The sequence below is a fragment of the Osmerus mordax genome, chromosome 1, assembly GCF_038355195.1.
Source record: "Osmerus mordax isolate fOsmMor3 chromosome 1, fOsmMor3.pri, whole genome shotgun sequence".
Classification (NCBI taxonomy): domain Eukaryota; kingdom Metazoa; phylum Chordata; class Actinopteri; order Osmeriformes; family Osmeridae; genus Osmerus; species Osmerus mordax.
Window position 1 is genome coordinate 19,189,820 of NC_090050.1, and position 27,389 is coordinate 19,217,208.

Below are 27,389 nucleotides of genomic sequence, written 5' to 3' on the forward strand. Positions count from 1 at the left end.
TGGCTCCTTCTTGGTGTTAGCAAGAGTAAGGGTTTGTTTTAGAGTTGATCCATGATCTAGGAATGTGTGACCCATCCTAATGCTATCTTTAACCTTCCATAACATTCCTCTCAACCCTACTGGGCATGTCTCTAGTGTGTGTGTTAGTGTTTACTTGTCCAGTGGCATGTGTATAACAGTATTTTCTTTGTGGGGCAGCCATGGGTCCGGCTGATCTCTGATCAGTCTGTAAGCTCACGGCTCACGGCCCAGGACAGTGTAGCCCTCCTGAGTAGAACTGACCTGTGTTGGCACTGCCCATGGAACAGCCTGTTGGTATGCTAACTAACAGCAGTTTGGCAGCTTGTCACTGTTGATCACGCACACAGTATGTCTTGTGGCAGGGTTTTCTGTGGTTGGACTGCGGCTAGGTGAACTGGAGGTAAACTCTGGCTTGATGGTTGAATTGTAAACCTTAGTGCAGTTCATAATTATAGATACAAATGCTGAAATAATTACAGTCTGATAAAATAATGTTTTATAACCGAGCAAGTCAGTTGCGTTGAACATGTTTGATCTGTCCTAGCAGTTGAGACGTTCCAGCTGAAGTCATTTTGGATGTCTGTGTTTTGGTGCTGCTGTGGAAGAGGGGGTGGGGGTATGTGTATGGGGGGGGGGGGGGCAGAGTCTGGCCTGCAGGCACTAACATTTAGTTGCGATATTCATGCACGATGAGCTCCTTTTTCATCAGGGATTGCTTTCCAGAAAGGTGAATTTGAGGCTACAGCTCCAAAAAAGCTGTTCCAATTTGAAGTCTTTAATAAACAGTTTTCCTGAGAGAGTGCAGTCTTGCTTTTTGTTACAGATCTATCTGTACAGGAGTGTGCTTATATCAGCCATGGTCTGTAGACTTTCAACATGGACCATACAGAAAACAATGCGATTATCAGAAGCAGGATCATTTGTGGTTCCACCGAATGAAGCTGAAGTGAGCTGGGAGGACAATGAGCAAGCTTAGATTAGTACCATTAACATCAGTTAAGATGGTTCACAGTGTCTGTGTACTCTGTTCTCTAGTCATACGGCCTCTCTGCATGCTGGCTCTGGGACCTCTGACAGACAAGCAGCACATTCAGGCATTACAACTGTTTGTGTGTGCCTGTGGGTGTGAGATATTAGAGTGACACTGGTCCAGACATATTGGTTACGCTAAAGTGATGACGGATGACTTCACTCCGGCTTGCTGATGCAGTCATTAGTGAGAAACGCAGCCAAGATCCATAGTGCTGCTTTTCTATGGAACCCAGACCTCACCAATCAATAAGCTTCCACGAGTTGTGTGGAGCAGGGGTTAGACAATTCATCCTAATTTAGCAAAATGGACAAATCTGAGCTGTGCTTGGGAGTCTTACCTCTTTAGCATGGGAAACAGCAGGCTAACAAATTCATTTTACAGATGACTTTGGATTTTGCACTGTGTGCGTGTGTGTGTGTATGAGTGTGTACTCCTTTGAATATGTCAATGCATGCAGGCCCACATTAAAACAGCCGCAGCTACAGTGTGTGCTCGGAAAGTTCTGAAAAAAAAAAAAAAAAGATCTTTACAAATCTACTAGATTCATTCAGATTCATGTCATCTTTTGAGGAATGCTCATTTGAACAGCTGTCTCATCCTCAAGGTTTCTTACGTTTTTGCACACAGCATGACACCAAGCCAACCTTCGTCTGGGGGGGGGGGGGGGGGGGGTAGTTGCAAATAAGACATTCTCACATTGTTTAAAAAAAACTAAAAAACAACGTGAAAGTGTTGCCCCGTATCTATAAGGAATGGGATCGTATTTTTTAGCTTTAACCTAGAAATGTTAGAAAGCATGCAGGCTTCCCATTCCTCTGATCCTGCAGCCTTTTGTTGTTCCATTGGCCCATTGTAGCCCAGAACAGATCAAGAAGACCCCTGTTGACTGTGGATTATTCTTTTGTAGAACTTCCGCTGTGGGGATAGAGGATTAAAAGAGCAGACAGTGGATCAGGGATGTTGGAGGAAGTTGCTGCTTGGCTCTCGCTGCACAGAAATTATTGGTGTGAAACCCTTTCTGCCTCACCCTCCCCAGTCCGTCAAGGGACTGACAGATCAGGAGGCTCTCCCAGGCTGCAGCCTAACTACTCCTGTGTTTGTGGAGAGGAGCGAGGTGCAGTGAGCCCAGCACGGTCATGCTCAGCTTAGTTCTGTAGAGCACATGATGTTGATGTTGAACCCTTGTCTCTCTCTCTCTGTCCAGGGAACCATGGGCCAGGGCGCTGGGCCTTAACCTACCCAGAGTGTGGGGAGACTTACCAGTCACCTGTGGACATTGTGGATCGGGAGGCCCAGGTGTCCCAGGAGTGCCAGGAACTGACACTGGATGGTTTCTCTGAAGAGTCCTCCAACAGGACCTCCATGAAGAACACTGGGAAGACAGGTGAGCCGTACTGCTGTTAGACAGAGCCATGTTAAGGTAGGGTACATTTGAAATTTGGTTAGAGCTTTATTCTAATATTGAATGCAGAGTCACTGTCCGATTATTTTGACAAACTCAACAGACTTTTTAAAGCACACAGTGTGTTCATGTGTATCCTTTATTTACCCTTTCTTAATAAAGAGAAGTCTCAATTACTGCAGGTTTTTCTGTCTGCCCCAATTTGACACGTGCAAAGAATGGTGTGGAAAATAGGACATACAGGAACAGAGATGTTGATGGTTTGCTATAAGTTTAATACCACTACCATTTGTAGTTAAGAGAAAGTTCATCCTGATCGATTTAACAGCTTTCCCTTGGCCCTTGACTTGCTTCAAGCACAGTTGATTGGCGACCATCCAGTAGTTCTCAACTCAACATTTCCCAGGCAAAATTCTAACAACCATCTAAGCAAATGCTGGAGGACTTGTAGGCCCCTGAGACATTTGCATTGATCAAGGATTTACTTTCACACAGGCTCCCCTTTTTTCACAGGCTGTGATTCAAGGTCTTTTTGGCTTAGTGTCTAATTCCTGCTCTGCTGTTGAAGCGCTCGAACACAGGGAAACATCTTTAATGAAACTCCCAGGACCAGCAGGCCTGCCTGCCTGTTTCTGTCTGCCAGCCTGCCCGCCTGTCTGGCTGCCTGTCTAACTGACTGTCTGTCTGTCTGGCTGCCTTCATGTCAGACTGTGTGCGGGCTTGGTTATCTGCCTACCTGTCGGTTTGTCTGTCTGTATGGATGCTTGATTATATGCTTGCCTGCCTGCCAGGTGCTATAGGGGATTACAGCTGCACATCAACAACACCAGCAGAGCTTTTATAACCATGTTGAAGGATCGGTTTTCACTTTGGGTCTGTTTTCTAGTGTGATTGGAAGAGCCTGTCGAGCTGCTGGATCTCATGCCTTTCCCAGTGTGATGAGCCTCTTTATCTTAACCATTGCTGGCTGTTTCAACTGCATGTAGATCATCTCTCGTTTTTCCTTGCGAAGCTCTACTCATCCCCTCTAAACATTCAAATAATTTCCCATCTCTCCATATCTTACTGTCTCTTTCCCTCCCTCTTTCCCTCCCTCTTTCCCTCCCTCCCTACCTACCTCCCTCCCTCCCTACCTACCTACCTACCTACCTCTCCCTCTCTCTCCCTCTCTCTTTCATCTTTCTCCTCTCTTTTGTCCTCTCCGACTCTCCCTTTCTGCCTCAGTGTCTCGTGTACACATCTCTGCGTGTTTGTCCTGTTCTCTGTGTTTACTGACATCCTGTGTTTGTTTGTGCTCACGCTCATCCCCCTCACTCGCTTTGTGTCGTGATTAAAAGAGGCCTCTCTATCTCATCTCGAGAGGCTGACTAAATCCTGCAGTAACATGGCAGGATCATCTGCCAGAGCTAGGGGTCTAATCTGGCTAATGATGTCAGCTGGAAAGATGATGATGGCTTCTGGATCTGACTACACATAAAGAACAAGCATAGATCCAGACAAGGCCCCGACCAAGACATGGCCATCACGGGCTAAACTCTCAAGGACTGCAACTAAAAAGATACTACAGCAAACAGGCAAACTGTGTACCACGTTGTTCACACCTATCATGGCAAACTTGTACTCTTTTCATTTTCCAAACACTGGTCCTCCAGAGAGCAAGCCAGAACGTACAAAGCAAATGCAAAGTCATGTTCGCTTCTCTAAAGTGTTGTAATGTGCCATGCTAAAAGAGTTTGATGTCAGGAACCATTTATGATCTGGTAATTAAACTGTTTTACATAGCATTATGCCAGAGTTAGCTGCAGAATGCAACCCCAGCTTTAATCGGACACAGATATCTCCTTGACAGTGTGCATTTATTGGAGGTTGTGGGGGTTAATTGAAAGCTTAAGTTTCTCCAAAGCTTAATTTGTCACTGTAGTTTTTGTAAAGCTCTGAAACTCAGCAGAGGTTTTATAGCTACAGAGTTTGACTTCAGGAACATAGTCTTATGGAGTCCCCTGAGCAGAGATATTTGAATATGGATGTTGTATGGGACCTGAAAGGCCAAATATGAGAGCCCAGAAAGCACTGCTGTAAAGGGTGCTTCACTCGAGTGCGTTCAGCTTCAATATGGAAGCAATGAAAGAAGTCATTTAGGATGACGTGAAAGTGAACTGTCTTGGATTCGCAGGCAGGGATCCAACAGTCATCCAAATAGAACCAGGCCTACTCAGAGACGGGATTGAAAAAAACAATTTCCGACAAATTAAGCTATCCTTCTTTTTTTTAAGTATCTTTCTTGTGCTTTCGCATCTGATATGATGCTCCTATTTACCTTCTGTCTCTCCAGTGGCCATCATGCTGAAGGATGACTACTTTGTGAGGGGAGCGGGTCTGCCTGGGAGGTTTAAGGCAGAGAAGGTGGAGTTCCACTGGGGCCAGAACAACGGCTCTGAGGGCTCTGAACACAGCATCAGTGGCAGGAGGTTCCCAGTGGAGGTAAGTGCACTCTGTACACACAATATTGGAGCACAAGAGCGAGGAAGGAGGGTCGTGGAGTGAGGAGGCTGTAAAACACTTTTAGTACATTAGAACAAATGTATTGTATAGTGATTTATAGAAATAACGAATGTTAGTTAAACACGAATAGTGAACACGGTTTAGTACAATACTATGGAACAAACCTAGCACTAAAGGAGACATGACATGATACTTCCCTGCTGTTTCTCCTGTGTCTGTTGCTGAGCCCTGTTACTATAGAGACATGAGTGCCTGTGTTATTATCAGCACTATTTGTTCTCTTATCTGCTTGGCAACCAAAGGGCCCTAAATGATATAGGTTACAGTTGCTCCAGTAGAGTTTGCGGATGGATTTATTAATAGTGTTTTATTTAATCGGATTTTTTCCCCAAAGAAGGGGGGGGGGGGTAGACACAAATTCTGGCTCCCATTGATTTTCAATGGAAGTCACGTGACTCCGCAAGGCAGTGTGAGATACCTGGCAGCGCGAACAGATAGCCTAGCAAGAGAAGCGAACCCTATTCTAGGCGTTTATTATGGCCTTTGTGGACGAGCAACGTCAGTATGTTGTCAGTCAAAACGAAACTAGCTAGCATAACACAGCTAGAACAGTATATGCAGCAAGAAAGTAAATGCTATTTCCAGAATGTAGTCTCTGCCAGTGGATCTAGTGTAGCCGACTCATTGACAGGCGGTAAATAACAAGGGCAACGTTGCGCGAACTTTAGTCGCAAAGTAATCGAACTTTTGAGGCGACAAACAAGAAGCGAATTGGCTGTATGAAAACAGCTTTATCTCGTGCGTCCTTATTTGTTTTTGAAGTATATAGCCTAATTATATAATGTTGTCATACGTTTAGGGGGGCAGGAGGTTAATAGAGGTCAAAACAATGGTAGGAGAAACACTGTCTTGAAGATGGCAGCTAGTGCTATTAACTTGGATGAAAGATACAGGGTTTCCGCGGGGTCTTAAAAAGTCTTAAAACGTCTAAAATTCTGAATTTAAAATTTAAGGTCTTAAAACAGGGGTGGGGAACGTCCGGCCCGCGAAATCATTTGGTCCGGCCAGCCATTGCACTGCAGGAACCAATTAGGTGCATTATTCGTTGGCAGCAGCACAATTTTAATATGTGGAAGAGGACCGTGGAGGCGCGCAGCGTTGCGTACCAATGTACCAAAAACATTTGCTCGCGCCTTTGCGCGCTCGCATTCAGTGTGGAATTCCTTTCTAGCAAATCAAACCCAGAATACGTTGTTGGTTTGGGCTAAGCACCGAATGTTTACAACGTATGGCTCCGTGCCTGATTAACACTCAGATCGATAAGCAGTCTCAAAAATGGTAGCAATATAAAAAATAATACGATCCTTTTCCTTAATCATGACACCCCCCAAGAAATGTTCGATGCACCCCTTGTCAAAGCAGGCTGCATCCGTGCCAGCTAACATCACAAACCTCACCAAAGAGAAGCAGTTCCAGCCATCACATTAGGGGTGAGTTAATTAAATGTTGGACCAAATATAGCAAGCACATTTTTAAGTTGATAATTCTGTACGGCCCCCGAATGATTTTATAAATATCCAAATGGCCCTTGGCAGAAAAAATGTTTCCCACCCCTGCCTTTAAACGTCTTAAAAACGGCCAGATTTTCATCCGAGGTCTTAAATTTCATTTAGTCAGGTCTAAAAAAGGTTTTACCCTCGTTCGTTTCCATAAACGCTGGCCACAGAAAGTTATTTCAAAGTAGCAAAAAAGTATTCGTCGTAGCCTACAAAGCGGAGCTCTAGAGTCTTTGCTACAAACAAAACCAGCAGAACGCTGGTCCTCAGAACGTGGGTTCGGTGTGTTGTAGTTATTTCTGGGGGATATTGGTGTTGGGTGTTGGTACGTATGCGGTGATAAAACTACAAATCCCGTGATAAATGCAATACCTGCCGATAAATGCAATACATACCTACCAGCAATTTCCGCTGTGATTGGTAGCCAGCTCCAGGTACGAAGCTCGCTGCAAACCTTTCCCAAGAAATATTCAATTAGGGACTCTGGGTGTGAAAGCGCTGGAGTCACACGCCAGAGCGGAGAAACACAAGCTACACACACTCACTTTTCTCTCTCTATTTGAGGGAAAGTTTGTTTTAGCTTATTTTCATTTTGGGGGTAAGGTTTTGGGCATTTGGCACGTCGTGCGTGGAAGGTTACTAATGTGATTGCTTTATCTGTAAATTAAATTCATGGTTTTTAAATGACTGAATTCATTGAAATATAAGGTTTTTTTCCGAATGTATTTGATTTGAATATTTTTTTGGTAATGCTTCGTGTAAGTCTTAAAATTCTTTATGGTCTTAGAATGTCTTAAAAAGGTTTTAATTTTGACTTACTGAAACCTACAGAAACCCTATATATAGGTAGTTAGAGACAGAAATGGCTAAAATCATAATCAACCATAATCAAATGGTTAAGATACAAGCATGAATCATTTGATGTTTGTAAAGTTTTGTCCCCGTTTGTTCCATGACTCAAATAAATACAGAGGAAAAAGGGTTCTCAAAGGACCTTTGGGATATTGACACACTTCAACACACTCAGAACATAAAGGGATCACACCTCCAAGCTTGCAAGTGTCAGATAGCTTTTGTACTGTACATAAATCTTCATGTGAGTCAATGGTGTTAATGAAATCTCCTGACGTTGGTCTGCTCTCTGTAGGTCCAGCAGGCCCTAGCATGCCTGGTGAAGGCCATGATTTCAAAGTGGTGGCAGTGTAAAATGGGATTATATATAGTATAGTGATTGATAGAAGTAGCCTATTGAAGTGTTGTTGCTTGGAAACATGTGAAAGAACAAAATACTGCAAAAGTCTTTGTATGTCAGACTACTTTCCACAAAGTAAATTGTGTGGTTGTTGTTATATCAAGTAGATATATGGCTGTCATTTTCCACCTGTAGTCCAGGACCAGAATATTGTGTGTGGTTGTTCTTAATCCTGTTCAATTGATTGTGTGTGAGCGTGCATGCATATATGTGTGATTGTGCGTTCATACTCGTATATCTACGTGACATGTACAGGGTTTCCCGCAGAACATTTGTTAGGTAGGGTGGGGTTTGCTGTCCATCGGATATCACAATAAATAAATAAAAACATAGTTAAGGCGGTAGGCGCGTGTTTCTTAGGCGGCCGCCATAACTGAAAAGTGCTGCGGGAAGCCCTGGTGTAGGTGTGTGTGTGAATGACACACACTGTCCCCTACATGTGTGCAGATACTGTTCAGCCATTTTGCTGAGATTCTCTGTGGTGGTGCGACTCAACAAGGTGGGTGGCAGTTGGAAGTCTTACTCACATTCTTCAGTATTCACTGTGTTGATGGCCTAGTTGACAGGCTAGAATGGATAGCTTTGACATTTAGTTGGAAGGAAATATGGTGTTTTCAGACCTCATTCAAAGTCTCATTGAAATGATCAACTGAGAGGACATTTAGGGGTGGGCGACCCTCTTCCTCAAGCAGTGTGTTTAGCATGAAACACCCAGATAGGATTGGCCTGGAGTTTGGTAGGGATTTAGACACCGTAAAGTGAGTCCATGGGAATATAGCCTTTGACTTCTGAAATTGGCACACAGGAAATTAAGTGCAATAGCAGAGGAATGAAGAGGGGGTTAGCCTATCTGCTTGAAAACACGCACCCCAGTTAAGGAACAGACATTTACACATAAACTAGCCTAACTTGCTGACACGTGACCCCACTCACAGTCAGGGAGAGGCAGAGGGGCACATGCGGGCCCACGCAAGCAAGTGCACAGGAATGCGCCCACCTACACATAGAAAGAAGGGCCATTATGGAAATGTATTGTCTGCACTTCTCTCTCTCTCTCTCTCTCTCTCTCTATGTCTTTCTCACCCTGTCTCCCTGTCAGAAATATTAATCTATCAAGCATTTGCACAGTCAGTCGGTGAACAAGTTTAAGAAAGCTTTATTGCTTGCGGCCGGCCCACAAGGAGACAAAAACATCACACGCCATTGTGCTACAAAGTTTGTCTGGTTCACAAGTCTTCAGGTAAGACCATTTATTGGTGAGAAGTCTCTTCCCCTGCATATCAGCTGTCAATATGATCGATCCCAGAGACAGAGTGCGCGTGCACGTGGAAACTTACAGAGTTCTCCGACCCTAGGCTTGACCATATGATTCACTCAACACAGATAAGGTTTATTGCACCTCTAGTATGATAATGGTCAACCTAGGTCAGTTTGTTTACGTAAGCCTAGTGTCATCTATAGGTCATGTGGGGAGAGGGCTCTCTACTGACAAAGGAATGCTAGCACCAGTATTTTCAGAATATAACCTTACATTCTAAATTTCTCTGACACTTCCCCGCCCCCCCCCACACACACATGAAGCATTGTACATAAAACTCTCGCACACCTCAGAAGTGGATTATATACAGTAGGCTGATCCGAATGTGTCATCCATCTTGTAATGAATACAGGACAACTAAAAGCTTTGGGTCATTTGATGTTTGTCATGGTGTGGGACATGGCCATTTTCCTCCTTCATCATTCATTTTTACTATATGAGTTGATCAATGGTTGGGTTATATTTTGTATGTGAAGCTAACAAATGACATAAAAGGCTTGATGAATGGAACGCTACACTATGATGTATTCACAGACTAAATTGAGCAATTCCAAATACACACACACATACCTCTTTTATAGAAGAGAAGTTTGCATGACCTTGGAGGCTTAGGTTGTGGGCTTTTTTGCCTCACTCTAAATATAGGTTGTTTTCCAATATGTTTAATTAGCCCTCCACTGGAGATGACTGTTATTCACTCTTAGGCCCGAGGTGTAGTTTGCTCATAGATTATTGAGGAATGACTACTATGCTTAAAGCAATCTCTGACGCTCACGCACACAGAACTAAGGAGTATCCCCGTTGAGTATTATGTTGATTTAGTATATTGATAATGACTAATTTAGTAAGTTTCAAAGTCAAATAAACCTTTGGTCCCATTACAAAGACACTGAGTCCGACAATTATCCCACCGGTACATCTTTTGCAGTCTCTACGACTCGTGTATTGACATGCAGCATGGCCTTAGAGACCCCTGGCCTACATCTCTGATTCTTCTAACAGACATCACATCTAACAGACGTACTGGGCCTGTGCCCAGCTGCTGTACCCCATGGTTATGTAAAGAGCAGTGGACCGTACTGCCTGCGGCCCCGGACTTTGACAAGTCACTTTTTCAAACGTGTGAAGTATGGGATCGATAGATGGACCACCTGTTTGCTCAAACAGCACAATGAAAAATGATAGAGCCATTTCACCCTCAGGAGGCCATAGGGATATCTGTTATAATAATGTATCTGACTGTCACAAGGCTTAGATTAATTATACATGAAATATGGAATCGCAGCGTACCGCAGAAGAGTGTGAGGCTGTGTGCGACGCTTGTGTGGGAAGTGTTTGTGTGTGTCCTTGCCGTATCCTGTGAACACAAAAGCGTGCGGCAAGCTCACATACTGTACCACGCTGACACTATGTATATTTCAAGTCAGCATCATCTCATTAACACTGCACGCATTTTGAGCCACATACACAATATGATTTAGAACAAACGAGTCTCAAACGAGCCAATACTAATTGGATCCTAAGCCCTTCCAGTTAAAAGATAGGAGCAGGATGTTTGTGCACGGCTGTTTTCTACACTCCAACCCCTTAGAGGGTAACTGTATACAGGCAGCCTGGGGAGGACGAAGGACCTCGGAGCAGTCGTGAACATCAAACGGCCTCACACCACATGAGGCATATCACACCAGCCTGTTTACATTTAAGATGTCCAATGACTCCTGACATGGGCTTAAGCATTGTTAGCTACACTGCGCACAAGCAACTTTTAACTTGCTAAAAGTCAATGTGACTTTTATGTACCTTTTTATAGCTACATTTGTTGCGGCAGGTGCCCTTTTTATTGCTATAAAAGTATTTGATGATTGAATGTCAGGTTTGCTGATGTGCGTTCTCAACAAGCCCTGGCTGCCTGCATGCCAAACTAAGTGAGTAAATGAAGCCTGTGGGGGCAAGTTAATTGGTGAATGTAGTTAATAACATTTGAATGGTGATGGATGGCCAATGCCCTCCATGCTGAGCTCACAGACAGACAACAAATGGCCTCCATTAAAGGCTGCAGTTAAAGGAACTCTGGAAGAAACTGATTAACTTTGATTAGCAGGATTGGGTTGGGTCCCTTCCTGTACCTGCTGTATGTACTAAAGTATTTACTCTTCTCTTTTTTTTTTGCGCGCTACAATCTGTTGTCAGCCTAGCCGGTTGTCAAGGGAACTGCAGGCTCCGTCCTTGACGTATCTACAGCAGGATACTGATGGGTTACCTATGGTGTGTCTGTGTAAGTGTTTGGTTTAGAGAGGAGGAAACTGGAGACTGTGTGTGAGAGAAATGTTTCAAACACACGGTGTACAGCATTGAAAACTGGACATTTGAATCAGACCCAAGCCTGATTCAGCCGACACATGCTGACCCCAAACACAGAGCTGAACCAGACCATCTGTAAGCAACTACAGACAGTCTGTTCAGCAAGAGAGTTGCAAACTATCTCTAACCTGTGTGTGTGTGTGTGTGTGTGTGTGGATGTGTTGACTTTGTATCAAAGTGTATGATTTGGTAGCCTTGCCTCGCCAGACCAATTTGCAAATGCACATTAGTCTGGAACCACTCAGTTCATTTTTCAATATCCATGGGGTGTTATCAGTGGACGCAGACAAAAATGCCTCTGGACACAGGACACAACTAATCAGAGCGACAAAACGTTGTCTTGGTTGTTTAAGAAAATGCCTCAACTGTGCTCTTCTGAACAGTCATCATATGAATCCCACCCCACATCAGATAAATGGTTTTGAATGGCCTTGCACTTTTCATGCCGGAGGGAAATCTGTTTTAGTGGTCACATCTGCCAGAGCTAAACCATGAGCTCTCAGATTGGTTGCTACCCAGACTAAATATTTGGTATTGTAGTCATGACTTACTCATCTTAAGTCAGTAAATTGAACTTGAATTAGTGAACTTGAACACATTGACCAAAAAGGTACAAGTATTCCCCTTTTTGGGAGAGATGTGCTAAAATAACAGTGTTGTTTGGCTTATTTGGAATATTATTCAGCATAAATGATCTTGTCATGTGACTGTTGCAATGCAGAATGGTCTGGAATGACGCCTGCATGACTATTGTGAATGGGCTTCAAACACTAAAATACACAGCACAGGATGACCCCCCCCCCCGCCCCTCTGTCTCTGAGCCTGGTCAGCAGATGTCCTGCTGATAACATACAGCACATACATTGCTTATTTATTTATTTCTGATAGCATAATAATTATTCTTGTTACCGAGCCATCCAAGAGTTGTTCATAATCTTTGAAATGACTATCTCGTGTTTTCCTAGAGTGTATGGCGTCTGATTAGAGGCAGTTGGGAAGGCGTGATTAAAGTCCTCTCATGCTGCTAGATCTAGCTGCATGAGACCATAATCCTACAGTGGTTCTCCTGCCGCCATTAGAGCAACTGGGCAAAATCATCCGGGATGGGGAGAGGATCTAAGTGGAAGAAATCAGAGGATGTGAGAGGGAGAAACGGCAGTTGGAAAGGCTTTGTATGAAAATGATGCAAGTACACAGTATAGAACAGATGAGGAATATTATGCAAATATTTGATCCACGTCTTTCCACAGTAATCCCTTCGCAATGGGTCGACTTAAACGGCAATAGTTTGATCATGAAGGCTGTGTGTCCACACCTAATGCCTTGTGTTGTTTCTCTTCTCTCAGATGCAGATCTACCTGTATAACTCTGATGATTTTGAAAGCCTCAATGCTGCCATCAAGGAGAAACGCATCATAGCGGCCATGGCAGTCTTCTTTGAGGTAAAGTAAGACTGAGGCCGGGTGCTTTTTCTTTTCCTACTCTCTCCCTGTCTTCTCCCCCCCCCCTCTCTCTCTCTCTCTCTTCTCTCTCTCTCTCTCTCTCTCTCTCTCTCTCTCTCTCTCTCTCTCTCTCTCTCTCTCTCTCACACACACACACACGCACACTCCTCTCTTGGAACTGTGACTCTTTGTGTAATAGCCCTGGGCAACTGTAGACTGGCACCTGTATTTAGTTAGCAGTCTGCCATGTGTCTTCTGGGAGCCATTACAGTGTAGAAGAAGCACATTCAAAGTAAGGGCTTCCTCTGTTCTGATCCTCTTAAACCCATGTCAAGTCTCTACAGAAGCACCCCCAAAGACTCACACAGCCATCTGGTCTCCTTGGGAAAACAGCTGAAGTACAACACCTTAATGGCCCTTAGCTGGCTTCACACACATGCATCGAAGGAAAAGTGACTTATTTTCTACTGCTGTTTTTCAAGGCTCTTCTGTAATACCAGGATACAGTTATCATTTATATTGCTCTCACAACTATTTTGAAGAAGAAGGAAAACTCCTCGAGAACCATACTTAAGCAGAAGGGTGAAGAGTTACACTTTTCTCAGTCTGCACCTGTAGACCTCCGCAGAGACTAGCTGCAGAAGACTGAGTGATCGCTGAATGGATGGAAGGTCCAGGTTCACTTTGCCTCCATCTGTTATACTGTCTCTTTCTATTATATCCCTTTCATCTATAACTTAGAGGCCCTTTGTTGTAGTATTGAGAGCCAAGCTGAGTGGAGAGGGTCATTTCTCAGGCAAAGGCAGGCAGGAATGAGGACACAGGTGCTGCTTATGTAGGTCTGCATGGAGACAGTGAAGGACCATGGGAGTGTGAGGACCTAAATGCCTCCGCTGGGTCTTGACAGCTCTATCGCTTATAGCAATTAGCACCACCATGCGCAACCCGCTGAATTGCATTTTACCAGAGCGAGGTTTTTTAAACGGGCGCACGCACACTTACACACTCAGAGATTTACCATCTCTAATCAATGGGCAGGAGCTCTGTTTGGACTCCCCAAGGGTCCATGAATGGCCTCTAAGGTGTTCACACTATCCACATTCAGCACTTACCTCCAGAAGATTATTCTCTTCTGACTGACCTTAATTAGTGTATTGGGCTTAGGAGGACTGGTCCCTGTGTCCCTGCTCGGTTCTGTCCCATAATGTAAATAGGACATGGGGAATATTTGGGTGGTTGGATCAACTGATGGCCTTCATGTTCCACAACATCAGATTGGACTTAGTTACAGGAATGGAAGTGTGAAGTGAATGTCCCAGAAGAGACACAGCTGAAACGAGAGACAGGGGAGTTTGGCAGAAAACTAGCTATTCATTTACAACAGCTCCTGAAAGCCAAAGTGGTTAACCCGTAAACTCATGAGAAGAGGCCATGTAATGGTCAAATCTCAGTATGCGAGTCCTCTGTATTGGCCCCTCATGGTCCCTGTTTCTGGTTGCTGGCTACAGGTGGGGCGGAGAGACAATCCAGCTGTGGACCCCATCATCCAGGGACTGAAGCGGGTCGTACACCATGGTGAGGAAAGGATTGTCAATGTCACACTTATTTTCCCCCTCTCTTACACTCTTTTCTTCTCATCACTCCCACCCTGTGTTTGTACATTGGTTGTGTTTGTGTGTGTGTGTCCTCTGAATGAAGCACAGTTGATGCAGAAACTGTTGTACTGGATAGTACGAAGCACAGCTATGCTCTGCTGGACAGAACGGAAATGAAGACATCACTGATATGATGATGTTGTCTTATGTTGTTTTGGCTCTGTTCCAGTGAGCCTGATGTTCATTTGAGGTGACAGTTCAGATAGTCCCTCTTAGCGTTTGGAAAACAGAGACACCCATGTGCGATTGGTCATCTGGACTGCTTTTTGAAGATACTTAAACTTGGCCTCCATTTTTAATCCCAAATTAGAGTCGGAACACAAGCTGTGAGCAGAGTCACACATCAAAAGGAACCTAGCTCAGCGAGATACCAGCTCTCCTTTCGTCGTCTCCCTCAGTGTCGCAGCAGCAGAAGAGACAGAACCATTAATTGCATCTGAGCCTCAATTAGTCAGCGCTCCGTCTAATGCACACACACACGCAGTATTTCTCAGTCTCTCTCTCTCTTGCTCAGCCACGTTTACAAACAAACACACAGCATGAGCCGCACACGTACGCCTGCATCATTAATCTTTAATGCTATGGGGAATTAGCTTCACAGATGCATGTTGTTTGAAATCACAGTTAACGTGCGCGTGTCATTACATGACTTACTGTGTGCCGTGTCTCCACTAGATCATGGTGCTTTAGCATGCACTGCGCTGCACACACGTAAGACCAGCGTAACAACTCACACCAGCTCAGTCTCTTTGTGTGGCTCGACGCACAGACAGAAGAAGACGTTTTAATGGACGAGGATGGACTAAAAGCATATGGCCATAAACAGAGCTCTCTTTACTCATGCTGATTAATTTCACCCACTCAACCTATATGCTTCATTGGCTCTCTCTAACATTTATTACTCCGCTCAGTCTCAACGGCTGGTAAGCTGGTGTCGGCGGTGGGCTATAGACGTAGGGATAGCTGGGAGGTGGTTGTGTGAGATAGGCCGCTCACGTCGCCAGCCTTCCTGTGTAGCCGTGTTCCCTGGCGGCGGCCATGTCAGACTTGGGGTCCCCGCCGGCTGGTTCTGGGCGGGGGCGGCTGTTTAAAATGAGGATCTTCCGCTTCGGTCTGTAATGCACCTATCTCCTGCCTTGGAGCGCTGCTTGGGCTTTTCCGCTAGCTCGTTAGCTCGTTAGCTGTGGCCATCCATCTGTCAGCTCGCCAGCAGGTCTGGAGCGATAGTGCACGTAGGCTCTCTGAGGCCGGACATGCCCCTGTGAATACTAAAACCGACACGGCAGGGCTCACCACTGGGTGCGGCCTTCCTCACACATCATTAATATGACCCCCCCCCCCCCCACTTACACAGACACACACGCACTTTGTTCTACTGCAGTGGTGGTCACAAAGGACTGTACTGTCACCCATACCTGCAGGGGTATGGAACTGGTAGAACTGTGCCATGTCTGCTTCCTTGGACTCACTTAGTTTATTTACTTGTCGTTCAGCCTATCTCAGCTTGGTCCAACTGTCACCTCAGGTTTTGACAGCTGCCTGATACACTGAAGAGGGGAGAGAGCCTTCTAGAAGCTTAGGCCTCCTGCACCTCAGGCTACAGCAGCACCAGACACTGTATCAGTTCACAGGCTCCAGCAGCCCAGTCATGGATTAGCTGTCAGAGCAGACCACCTTATCTGATGCTCTGTTCTCCTCTTCCTCCTGCCCTCTGCCAAGCAGTGGGATTTTCCCAAACTGATACCGGGGGAAGAGGCTTTAAGCAGGATGTTGTCAACAAGATTCCATCACTAAAAAGAGTGAATTTGGATGAATGCCCTAACCTTAAGCCCACATAGTATGGCGATATGTGAATATGTGTTTGCATGTTTGGTGTATGTGGGCAGTACTTGATCATTTCAACCGAAACTGTGAAAACAGCGACGGCTGCGTGTTCCAAGTGTTGACGCGTGCTCCTGTGTGTCCTCCAGAGAAGGAGACAGTCCTCAGCTCGTTCATCCTGAGGGACCTGCTGCCTTCCTCCCTGACCAGCTACTACCGCTACACAGGCTCTCTCACCACCCCTCCCTGCAGCAGGGTGGTGGAGTGGATCATCTTCTCCAGGCCTGTCTTCCTGTCCCATTCACAGGTCAGTACACTCCCCCAAGCCCCACTCACACACACACACACACAACATTCATACACACATGCAAACATGCTTTTTAGCATAACAAATAGGACAATCACTCTAGCCTCCTCTTATTCATGTTCACACCGTACAGCTCCTTCTCTTGCTACCCCTCCCCTCCTCCACTTCCTTCATCTATCCACCCCCTCCCCTTCAACCCTCCACACGCCCCTCCGTATCAAGCCTTAACTGCTTCTCTGTGTAGAGGATGATTTAGCTGGAGGTGTAGCCAATTACTGGCTTGTGAATGATGGTGGGTGTGCAGATTGCTCGGAGACATGCATCACGCTGCTATCCATGCAGGAAGTATCTATAGGCCTCGAAATTGAATGGAGCTTTTGGTAGCTGGTACACATTAAACTGTCCTGGCGACTGCGTATTTACAGCAAATTACCTGTCCCACTACTGTCAATACACTTAGTTTGTCTCCAGCTGGTTAGTTCTTTTCCCCTTGTCGCCTGTTGAAGAGTACTCACAATACCACACCTGTCCACTTATACCCTTCCAGCACTTCCAGATCCCATGGTTGACTGGTGTGGAGGGTATTGACTAGGATGGCCATCTTTTTGATGTTTACAGAGCTCCTTTTATGAGTATATGATTCATTTCTCCAAAGCTTCCATTGGACTCATTGATTTCCAAGGATCTTTAATGTGCAGTCATTACGGCGCTCTACAGGAGCCCAGTCAAACGGATCGATGGCTACAAATTTGCCCCATTGAAATGTTACACCCCGTGTGACAGCAGGCGGCCCTGCACAGCCTCCCCCTGCAGGTATCCTGCGCTGTAGCCTGCAGGAGCCCAGCCTTCACAGGACAGCATTGGCAACTCTGTGCAGCTAGGTGACAATTGGCCACCTCAGGGCCCCTCAGACTCGATTCTCCTTAAACCCATCTCACTGTGACACGTATCCTCTCGGCGTTTCATACTGACTCACACAGAGACACATTCACCAACGTCAGGATCACTAATGATTTATGCAGGGTTCTCTTTCTGCTTTCAGCTGGAGGCCTTCTACTCCATCTTTACCACAGAACAGCTGGACCACGTCAAGTCCGTGGAGTACCTGAGGAACAACTACAGACCCCTGCAGCACCTGGACAACCGAAATCTCTTCAAGTCCTCTGTGCAGGATGCCTGGCAGAGGGACCTGACAGACGTCCTGGTGAATCCCCACGCCACTGAGGCCACCAAAGGTACAGATAGATACACCTCACTCACTCACTCACTCACTCACTCAACTTAACACTTACAGTGTATTAATGAAGCCTACCCTTCATCTGTTTGTCGTATACATGCGCGTGTCAGAGCTGTGATTCCAGCTGTAGTGCTGGAGAAGCAGAACACAGACTGCTGCTCCTTTAAACCAGGGGCCTCTTTGTTTGGAGTCTGGCAGGGATAATTGATTGGGAACGCTTGTGATGAAGTTGGAGCGCTGTAACGGGCCAGAACAGTCACCATCATTAATATGCATGCTAAAAATAGAGCCGTACAAATTAAGTTGTGAAATTGCTTTTGTGCCATTATGTCAACAGGCGGAACAATTCTCCGACCGATGTCTTCCTTATTCTCATCCTCTGTGTCTCTCGCTGCCTTTTCTTTTCTCTTGGTCTTCTTCATTAACATATCTCTATTTATCTCTGCCCCTCTCTCCCTCTACTCCCACTAATCCTCTGGCTTAGAAGGGAGGACACCCTGTCCAAACAAACCCGCATGTGTTTGTGTTTGGCCTTCTGGGTGAAGACTAGATTGTGTTCAGGTCGAGGCTAAGGTGCATGAGGACTGACGATGATGATGATTTGGGATAATGAGGATGAAGATACATTGGCTGGTGAATAAATAGAGAAAAAGCTTTTAATTCCTTAATCAACAGAATCCCATGAAAACACAAATCCTGAACGGGTCCCACCACCTGTATGGACACTCACCTATTATATTGAATCTCATGAAACACACATGTATCCCAGTTGCACATGCTAGCTTTTTTTGGTAATCCTACACATAATCTTTTCGATTCCTTTATCGTACTCTGTGTCTCGGAGCTTGTCTCTCTCTCCTCACTCATTCCTGTTCATGTGCTGTTTGCACAGCTGTGGTCTCTCGCCGGCCACAAAGCCCAGTCCAGAAACCTGGTGCAGATGTCATGTGAACCAGTTTTCTGACTTTGACTGGCATGCTAACAGATACCCTGACTGATCCCCCCCCCGGGCGCCTGTGTCACGGATACAATTCTGTAGCCTGCAGTGCCCCCTTTAGGTCTTCCCACTGCACTGCAGGCACGTTGCATCTTGTCTGTCGGCTGTCTAACAACACCATGCACAGTTACCGAAATCCACTGTTTGATATTCCAGTCCCATGCTCACCGGCTTCCTTGTCCTCAGCCATAAGACTGGCAGACAGACGCCCTTCCTGCGTGCCGTGGTCTCGAGACCCGCGAGACCCAGGGGTGGTTTTCTTTATGAGCTGACGTAGTATTTCAGGCCTTTTGAAGATGTTCTGGTACAAACGACTGAGTGAGTCAAAGGCAGACAGTAATAACAGATTCAGCCTCTCCTCGGGCTGCCTGCGACCCACGCACGCAGTGTCCCTGCCGTCGCCAGCCTCACAAAGCTGCTCAGATCACAGCACAGCCAGCCAGCAGGCCTTTTATTCCCGCTAGTGTCTGTCACCACGCGTTACAACAACTGCTCCCCGGGGCATCCTCCTGCCTAGGATGCTGCTGCTGTGTCTTACTGTGTGAATCACTTCTCTGCCCCCCCCCCCCCCTTCCTCTCTTGTCTCTCGCAGTGTGCAGCAGCGCTCCTGTCAACATGAAGATCAAGCCCATGAACCGGACAGCGCTGGTGGTGAGCTGGGAAAGGCCACGGACCATCTACCACCCCCCTATCCTCAGTTATATGGTCTCCTACAGCTGGACGAGGAGTGAGGAAGCGTCCGAGAAGACCTTCCACAAGACTGGAGGGCAGAGCATGGTAAGGTCACCTCCTGTTCAATCCATTCAAGATTGAGTGCACTATGAAAAAAAGATATTACAGTGGGAGATGCCTCCATTAGGTTTGATTGGTCTGGACTGTCTCCTACTGCATGTGGTGTCAGAGGATCAGAGAGAGGAATGACAGGTTGATGGGAGGTGACTAGAATGTTCTGACAGGTTCTGGATGAGAGTCTGTGTGGATCAAATGGGCTGGACACCAGCCTGTCAATCTCCCCCTGCCTGCTAATAAACGCTGGGCTTGTGGTATCCAATCACACACACTTACACACTCACACACACACTGAGTGAAATGCCTTCCGTCCGTTGAGTCTAACATGTCAGTCTGAGATTAGATGGACACTTCTTGTGACTAATTACAATACCATTGATGTCAAATCTGTCCTCTATGTTTTCCATGTAAAGACAGGTAGTTGCCACTTGGGCTAGTTAGACAGCAGACTTGCCAAGTCTAAAAGTTGCGATGCAGCGCATGTCGAGCTCCCAGTCAGAGCTGGATTGATAGGTGCCCAGAGCCAGCGGCGTCGTTGGCTGAAGTTAATAAAGTAAATCAGCAGTGACAACAGGAGAGGCCTCTTCGAGAAGAACAGAGTGTTTTTTCAATGACTTCCATCTCTCTTCACCGTACTCAACTAGCACCTTTTTCTCTCTCCCTTTGCACAGTCAAAGTGTTTTACTTCATCTGTCTGACCCACTGCTTTTCCATTTCTCTTCATTTCCATTTTTCTTTTTCAATTTCCGTCTTCCGACGCCTTTATCCTGGTCATATTAGAGACCAGCAGGCTTTCTGCAATCAGAGGATCAATTGAAAACCACTCAGGACCTCCAATTCAACACCTCTGTAATAATAATTTGTTGTAGAACATCATCTTGAGCATAAGGACTCTGAGTCACACAGGAAAGGTTAGGTTAGGATGGAAAGCATATGTTAGAACAGACAGGTTTAACCAGCTGATGGACTATGCTTTATGCAGACATCATACGTCTCATTTATCTCTTAATCTTTACATCAAGGTTATCCAGCTACTTTCCCAAACATTATTCATATAGACAGTTATTTTCCCTCCATTCGATGTAAAACAGTAGCGATATGTATTACATAGAATGAGCACCTTATACGATATTTATTTACCGTAACAGTATAATTTTTTTATAATAATACATGTTGAAGTTTGCAGTCATGAATGTGTTTGTGTGTGTGTCTATTTCATCCTGCAGAAAGCAATGGTGACCCACGTGTCTCCAGACATCCTGTACCTGTTCAGAGTGCAAGCCGTGTGTCAGCAGGACCTGCGCAGCGACTTCAGCCAAACCCTGCTCTTCAGCGGTACTGCCTCGCAAACCTAACCCACCATGTCATTCACTGTGCAGAAGAGATACTGGATGTGGGCGTTACATCCCCTGTGTCTTGCTTTCTGTGTAAACATTTCAAATTTTTGTTTTATATTCTAGCAAACACCACCAGGATATTTGAAGGGTCACGAATTGTCAAACCTGGAATGGTAAGTGACCAGAAGATGGCAGCACATGTTTGTAAAATAATGAATAATGGCTGATTAAAAGTCCCCCCTACACCTCCTCCTCCCTCTCTCCCTCTCTCTCTCTCTCTCTCTCTCTCTCTCTCTCTCTCTCTCCCCTCTCTCTCTCTCTCTCTCTCTCCCTCTCTCTCTCTCTCTCTCTCTCTCTCTCTCTCTCTCTCTCTCTCTCTCTCTCTCTCTCTCTCTCTCTCTCTCTCTCTCTCCCTGTCCCTCTCTCTCTCTCCAGCCCACCGTGTCTCCAGCCTCGTCTGCAGACATGGCTCCCATCAGCTCCGGCTCTTCCACCTGGACCTCCTCCGGCCTCCCCTTCTCCTTTGTCTCCATGGCAACGGGCATGGGCCCCTCCTCCAGTGGTAGCCAGGCGACAGTGGCTTCTGTGGTGACCAGCACTCTCCTGGCAGGGCTGGGCTTCAGTGGGGGGGTCATCTCCTCCCTCCCTGGCTCCCTCTGGCCCACCCAGGCCCCAGCCACCAACAGCCGGGCCACCCGCCAACCCGCCCAGCCGGCTCCCTCCACCCCTGAACCAGCCGGCCCCAACGGCTCAGACACAGACACCCCCGCTGAGGAGCACGAGGTGAGTCGGCAGGACGAGGGAGAAGAGGGAGAGAAGGAGGAAGGAGAGGAAGAGGAGGGGGAGGAAGACAGGAAGAAGAAGAATAAGAATGCCTCCGATGAGGTGACGGAGACACAGCTGAATAGCACAGTGGCAAAAGAGTCGGCCATCCCTAGTCCCACGTCCACAGCCAAAGAAAAAGATGAAGGGAAAGACCCTGCGTCCCGGACGACTACAGCGCCCCCCAGTTCAGAGGAGGACCAGCTGGTCAACGTGGTGAAGAATACTCAGGAGTTCAACAATGACACAACAGAGATGCAGATTCCCCAAAGCCCCACCCGCTCTCCTAAAGGGAGCGACGAAGAGAAAAAACGCTGGCCTTTCTCTGTCCAACCTGGTGAGCCGAGATCCACACCAAATATAAGGGATTGTGTCATTTAAAGGGAAACTACAAACCCATGCCTTCCCCCTTAAACTTAAGTTTACACTTTCACTATTAAAATGCAACACTTTTTCAATTAAAAATCAAGTTGAAGGCTGGAATTGTTTTTACAGTACAGTTTGACGTAAGATTAGCTACAGCTACAGCCTCAGCTTGCTTGCGTATCAGTATAACTCAGTGCCTCGAAGGCAGAAAACGGCTGCTGCGGGGGCCATTGGATGGCACTTATATATATTTATATATGTATTAAGAAGGAACTGCCTGCCAGACAGAAAAAAAGGAACCAGGATATTTGTTTTATGAACTGTTTGCTACATCACATATTTTCGTCATTGAGGATAATAGATGTATTTGAGTAAGCCTTGCTATGTGCCTCTGGGCGCCCCCAGTCAATTACCTTCCAGATCTAGCTGCGCTTCTGGAATAATGAATGCGCATTTGTGGGCAAATAGAGTAAAGGACTCTTAAGTGTGTCGGTAGTAAAGGTGTTTTTTCCCCCTTTATAAAACAAGTTTTATTTGGTGACTGATTGTGTGCTAAGTAATCCATTCTGTTGTGTCCTTCCTGCCAAAGACAGGACTGGCGTGTCCAATATGACCCGGAGCCCCCATCCTGGGATGGGCCGTGTGGAGTGGCTCGTGCCCCTGGTGGTGGTGTCTGCCCTCACCCTGCTCTGCCTCGTCATGCTGCTGGCTGTCCTGGTCTACTGGAGGTGAGGCCTGCTCGACTGTGTCAAAGATGTCCAATACTGCGTGTGTTCTCAAAAGGACCACGTTTCTTTCTAGTCTTGTTTTGAGGACGAGTGTGTCATCATGGTACACCATGTTGCTGATAGAGCATGTGTCATGCATTTTGGTTATTGTGATTAAGAGCTCTAATTTGATCCGCAAGCCACCCTTAAGTACCAGAGTACAGTTCCACAGTCAGGCAGTTACCCCTTTATGACGCCAGACATGGCAGTCCCCCACTACACACACACAATCACTCCAAAGGCCGGACATGGCCTTCTGTCTGAAGTGGGGTGACTTATCCTTTGGCACCATGGGGATTTCAGACCCATCTGCCAGTGTGCGTGTGTGTGTGCATTTGTGCGCATAAGTGTGCATACGTGTGCATGTGTGTGCATATGTGTGCATATGTGTATGCTTGAACTATGTGCATGTGTGTGCAGCTCATGGCCATGCTACTGGCATCACAAAACTATCTGGAAGGTTGAGGTCTATTTAAGCAAGTCTCCATCTCCATTTCCCACCCCTCTCTCTGTCTCTGCTCCTGGGAGACAAGATATTGGCGGGGGAGGGGGGGTGGGTTGAGGAGATGGTGGTGGGGACCAGAGGGCCTTGTAGTGCCAAGAGCCAGGGCCCAGCTGTGTGTTCATCTGCATTGCCGACTCCAGCCCCAGCACTCAGCCTCAGTAATTACACAGGCGAGGCCAGCGGCACATGCCGGCTGTCTAATGAGCCACAACAGCACAATGGATCATTACCAGATCCCCATGCTTTATTTATGCTCAGCTCTGCCCTGAGCAGTGTCAGGGTGGGAGAGCTTTGGTGCACACTAATATGTTCTTGTAGTGCTGCTATCAAGCTGAGTATTCCCCACAGGTCCTCAGAAGTCCTAAATGTTGTTTTGTTTCGTTGTCAGATTTTGGCACCGTATTGATCTCCTCCCGCAACGAACCTATGACAGCCTCTGACTGAGATGTAATGTTTGAAAACTTTTAGTGGAAGACAGATCAAGGAAATAGAATGACTGTGATGAGCAGTCTCATCTGTGTGTGTGTCTGCGTGAGTGAGTGAGTGAGTGAGTGAGTGAGTGAGTGAGTGTGTGTGTGTGAGTGAGTGAGAAAGATGTGTGTGCTTGCAGTGGTATTTGAGTGAGAGCTGGAGGACTGTCGGGATGTGAAAGGGCCATCACGGTGGCTGTGACAGCTCCCAGACAATGGCTGTCTTCCCCGAGGGAGCGGAACGTGATGAAAGGCCAGATCAGCCCACTCGCTCTCCCCCCTCCCCCCCTCTTTCATTCTCTCCCCCTGTCTCTTCCACTCGCCCCCTCTGTCTCATCCCATCCCTCATCAGTCTAGTCCAGTTATACCACAAGATAGGCGGGCATTTAAGGAGAAGAAATTCCTCCTCCAAGCACCAGCTGATCTGAACGGATTTAGTCACAAATGTAGGTTTCCCTGTCAACAGTACAGAAGGTTACTGATAGGGATCCTCTGTACACAGTTGTATATTTCTCTCTGTAATTATTATGTGTGTTTATGAGTCTATTAAGTGTGTTAAGCCAATTATTGCATTGAGGGCAGGACTCCATCTGGAAGCCTCTGAGACAGGCATGGTTGGGCGGAGCTCACAGATGTCAAACACCTTGTGTGTGTATAGGTGGACGCTGGAAGGGCAAGCCACACTGGATCAGGGGGTGGGGCTGGCGGGTAGGTGTTGTGCTGTGAGTGGAACTGGAGTCCAGTCAGATGAGCTCATGCATCCCTCATCCCTCTTGGTTTCAATCCACCCCCTCCCCTTCCCTCCCACCCCGTCACACCACGCCTTCCTGCCCCCACTGGGAGTTATTACACGTGGGTGATGAGGGGGAAGGCTGTGACGAAGCCTGGGGACGTGCACCTCATCTGTTCCCCACCTCTCTCTCTCCCCCTCTCTCTCCCCCTCTCTCTCTCCCCCTCTCTCTCTCTCTCTCTCTCTCTCTCTCTCTCTATCTCTCTCTCTCTCTGCAATACACAGTAAATGCTGTTTAGCCACTCTCTCCTATGTTCTTTGTCTCTCTCTCACTCCTCCACTACAAGGATGACCAGCATCTGCTCTCTGCTCTGCATCAAGTACAGGTAGGGGGGAGCCTGCTTAATTAGTGCATTGGGGATGCATGCTCATGGAAAGTTAGGTGCACCTGCAATACTGCCTGTGGGGGTTTATTTGTAGATGTAGGTCAATCCAATTTCTCAAAAGTTGCTACTGATTGTTTCTGTATAACTCCCAGTTTTCAGACACATGGTGTTGATTGTTGGCAAATCCAATATTCATATCAAAGAAAAAGGCTAAACATTTTCAAGAATACTGATTTGGTAATTGCTGCATGTTTACGACGAAGCGACTGTGGTGTGACAAACCCAGCAACGCTCTGTTTAGCTGCTACAGACTCTCAAGTCTAAATGTGTCATGGTGGGTTTTTTGGTATTGTTTACCAGTACCCTGCAGTCACCTCACACTGGGTCTCCACAGGCTGCGATGTACTCTGAGGCTGCTCCAGCGCTCCCTTGTGTGTGTGTGTGTGTGTGTGTGTGTATGACATCAGCATGGATGGAGCTACCCTGGGGCCCTTAACAGCAGTTTACTGCCAGTCCTGGCCAATTACACTCCCCATACACATGCTGTGGTAGACAGTCTCTAGCAGAGGACGGTGTACTAGTGCCTCAGTGTCGGTGTGTTAGCTCGGATGTCTGGCCTGCTGTTGCAGTCATGTCAGGCCCCCGCTTCAGAGATCGCTTCCTCTCAAGGTTTCTGCGTTGCCTCCTCTGACTGTGACCTGCTCCAGGAGCTTCCACAGCCTGCTGGGGTCTGTGGACCCGTTTGGGACCAAACTTTGGGAGGCAGAAGGACTATGCAAAGCAGGTGTGATGTAACGAGTTAATCGGAAGCTTCTGTCTTCTTTGTCCTTGCAGGAGGTTTTTCCAGACCGCTCATTTCTACGTGGAGGACTGTAGCTCTCCAAGAGTAGTCGCCAATGAGAACATACCTGTTATCCCCATTCCAGGTAAGCCCAACTCAACTCAAATGTATCGGACACTTGGTAACAGAATTTTGGTCAGATTTTGTTTTCTTTCGCATAAGCTTTGGATCAGTTTGGGGTTTTATTTCTCTTGGCTGGTGGCCCTCTACTGTCAGTACTAGAGCAGACTGAGCCTTGATCATCAATGTTGTTTCCAGAGATAAGTGGGGTAAACAAGCAATGTCTGCAGGCTACTAAACTAGTCTGAAAATTACTTTTCCTGTCACATAGCACCTACTGTTATGTCTCTTCTCATCTGTATACAGAGAGCCTCGTGTAGAAGTCTGTCTGTAGCTTTGAGTAGCTTATTATCCTTAGTTTGAGCCTAATCAAGTCCTCTTCTCTCTGCCACTCACACTGCATCTGCATGAGAAGCGGCCGCTCACGAGCTGCCTGCTTCAGAGCTCTGACTGGGTTTCCGCCAAGCTCAGGGCTCCAGTGTAACTGGGACGTGGCAGGAAGTCAATACCAGAGCTTTACTGAGCGCTTTCCAGCCCAGGGACTCTGACTGTGGCCCGTCTCAAGGCTGGGATACCATAGTTAAAGACCACAGCTGCTGTCAGAATTGACTCTCCATCCATTCTACTTTTATTGTCTCCTCCTCTTTCTCATTTATCCTCCTGGAGGAATGGAGGGCCTCTTGCTGCATTGACAAGTCTGTTAATAGTTTAGAAAAGGTGAAGGAGTGGAGGTGAGTGTTCATGTTTACGAGGGGGCGTTTAGAACATTTATTGTTATAAAGGTTTGGAAACAGAAAATACATCCCACAACAATATGTTTATGTGATGAGGGATTGAAGACAGAGGGGTGCAGCCCAAAACTCGTATTAATATTACTGTGTGTGCATGTGCGTGCGTGTGTGTGGCTAAATGTTTTGTAGGACAGACTATTGAAACCCACTTCTTCCTGTCCTCTTTTTTTTATAAACTGATTGTTTCATGAACTGATTTTCTACTCATGGTTCTGACCTTGTATCAATGCAGCTTTGTAGGGCCTTTATTCTTTATAAAAAAAACTAAGAAATTGCGGCTCAAATCAGTCAGTCTTGCCCTTTAAAAACTGAATTTATTATGCTAGTTGATTCAATTGTCAACAGAGACAAAGAGAGGGGAGGAGAAGAATGGAGAGGTGAGGAGAAGATAAGAGACTAAGGGAGAGCAGAGAAAAGGAGAGGGGAGGAGAGGAGGTTTGAGAAATTAACAGTTTAAACCAAAACTAAGCAATCACCTCTAGCAGTGAACCGCAGCAGTGAGGGCTTGAGTGCCTGTGGCCCCAGCTGTGAGGGAAGATTGGCTCTGATAGTAACCAGCAGCCCAGACCCAGCAGCTGGGCCTGCTGTATGCTTGTCTCATTGCCACAGTGACCAGCCCAT

The 27,389-nt window shown here is 46.5% G+C and overlaps 1 protein-coding gene across 1 annotated transcript in view; it reads left to right on the forward strand.

The window, feature by feature from the left end:
• Positions 1–27,389, forward strand: part of ca16b (carbonic anhydrase XVI b) — a 69,760-nt gene that overhangs the window by 33,911 nt on the left and 8,460 nt on the right. Inside the window, exons 3-14 of the mRNA XM_067233654.1 lie at positions 2,259–2,438; positions 4,789–4,937; positions 12,792–12,887; positions 14,396–14,462; positions 16,513–16,670; positions 17,713–17,905; positions 19,497–19,681; positions 20,920–21,028; positions 21,154–21,203; positions 21,466–22,189; positions 22,808–22,946; positions 25,911–26,002. Coding sequence (XP_067089755.1) covers positions 2,259–2,438; positions 4,789–4,937; positions 12,792–12,887; positions 14,396–14,462; positions 16,513–16,670; positions 17,713–17,905; positions 19,497–19,681; positions 20,920–21,028; positions 21,154–21,203; positions 21,466–22,189; positions 22,808–22,946; positions 25,911–26,002 — 2,142 coding nt within the window. The remainder of the gene's footprint in view (positions 1–2,258; positions 2,439–4,788; positions 4,938–12,791; positions 12,888–14,395; positions 14,463–16,512; positions 16,671–17,712; positions 17,906–19,496; positions 19,682–20,919; positions 21,029–21,153; positions 21,204–21,465; positions 22,190–22,807; positions 22,947–25,910; positions 26,003–27,389) is intronic.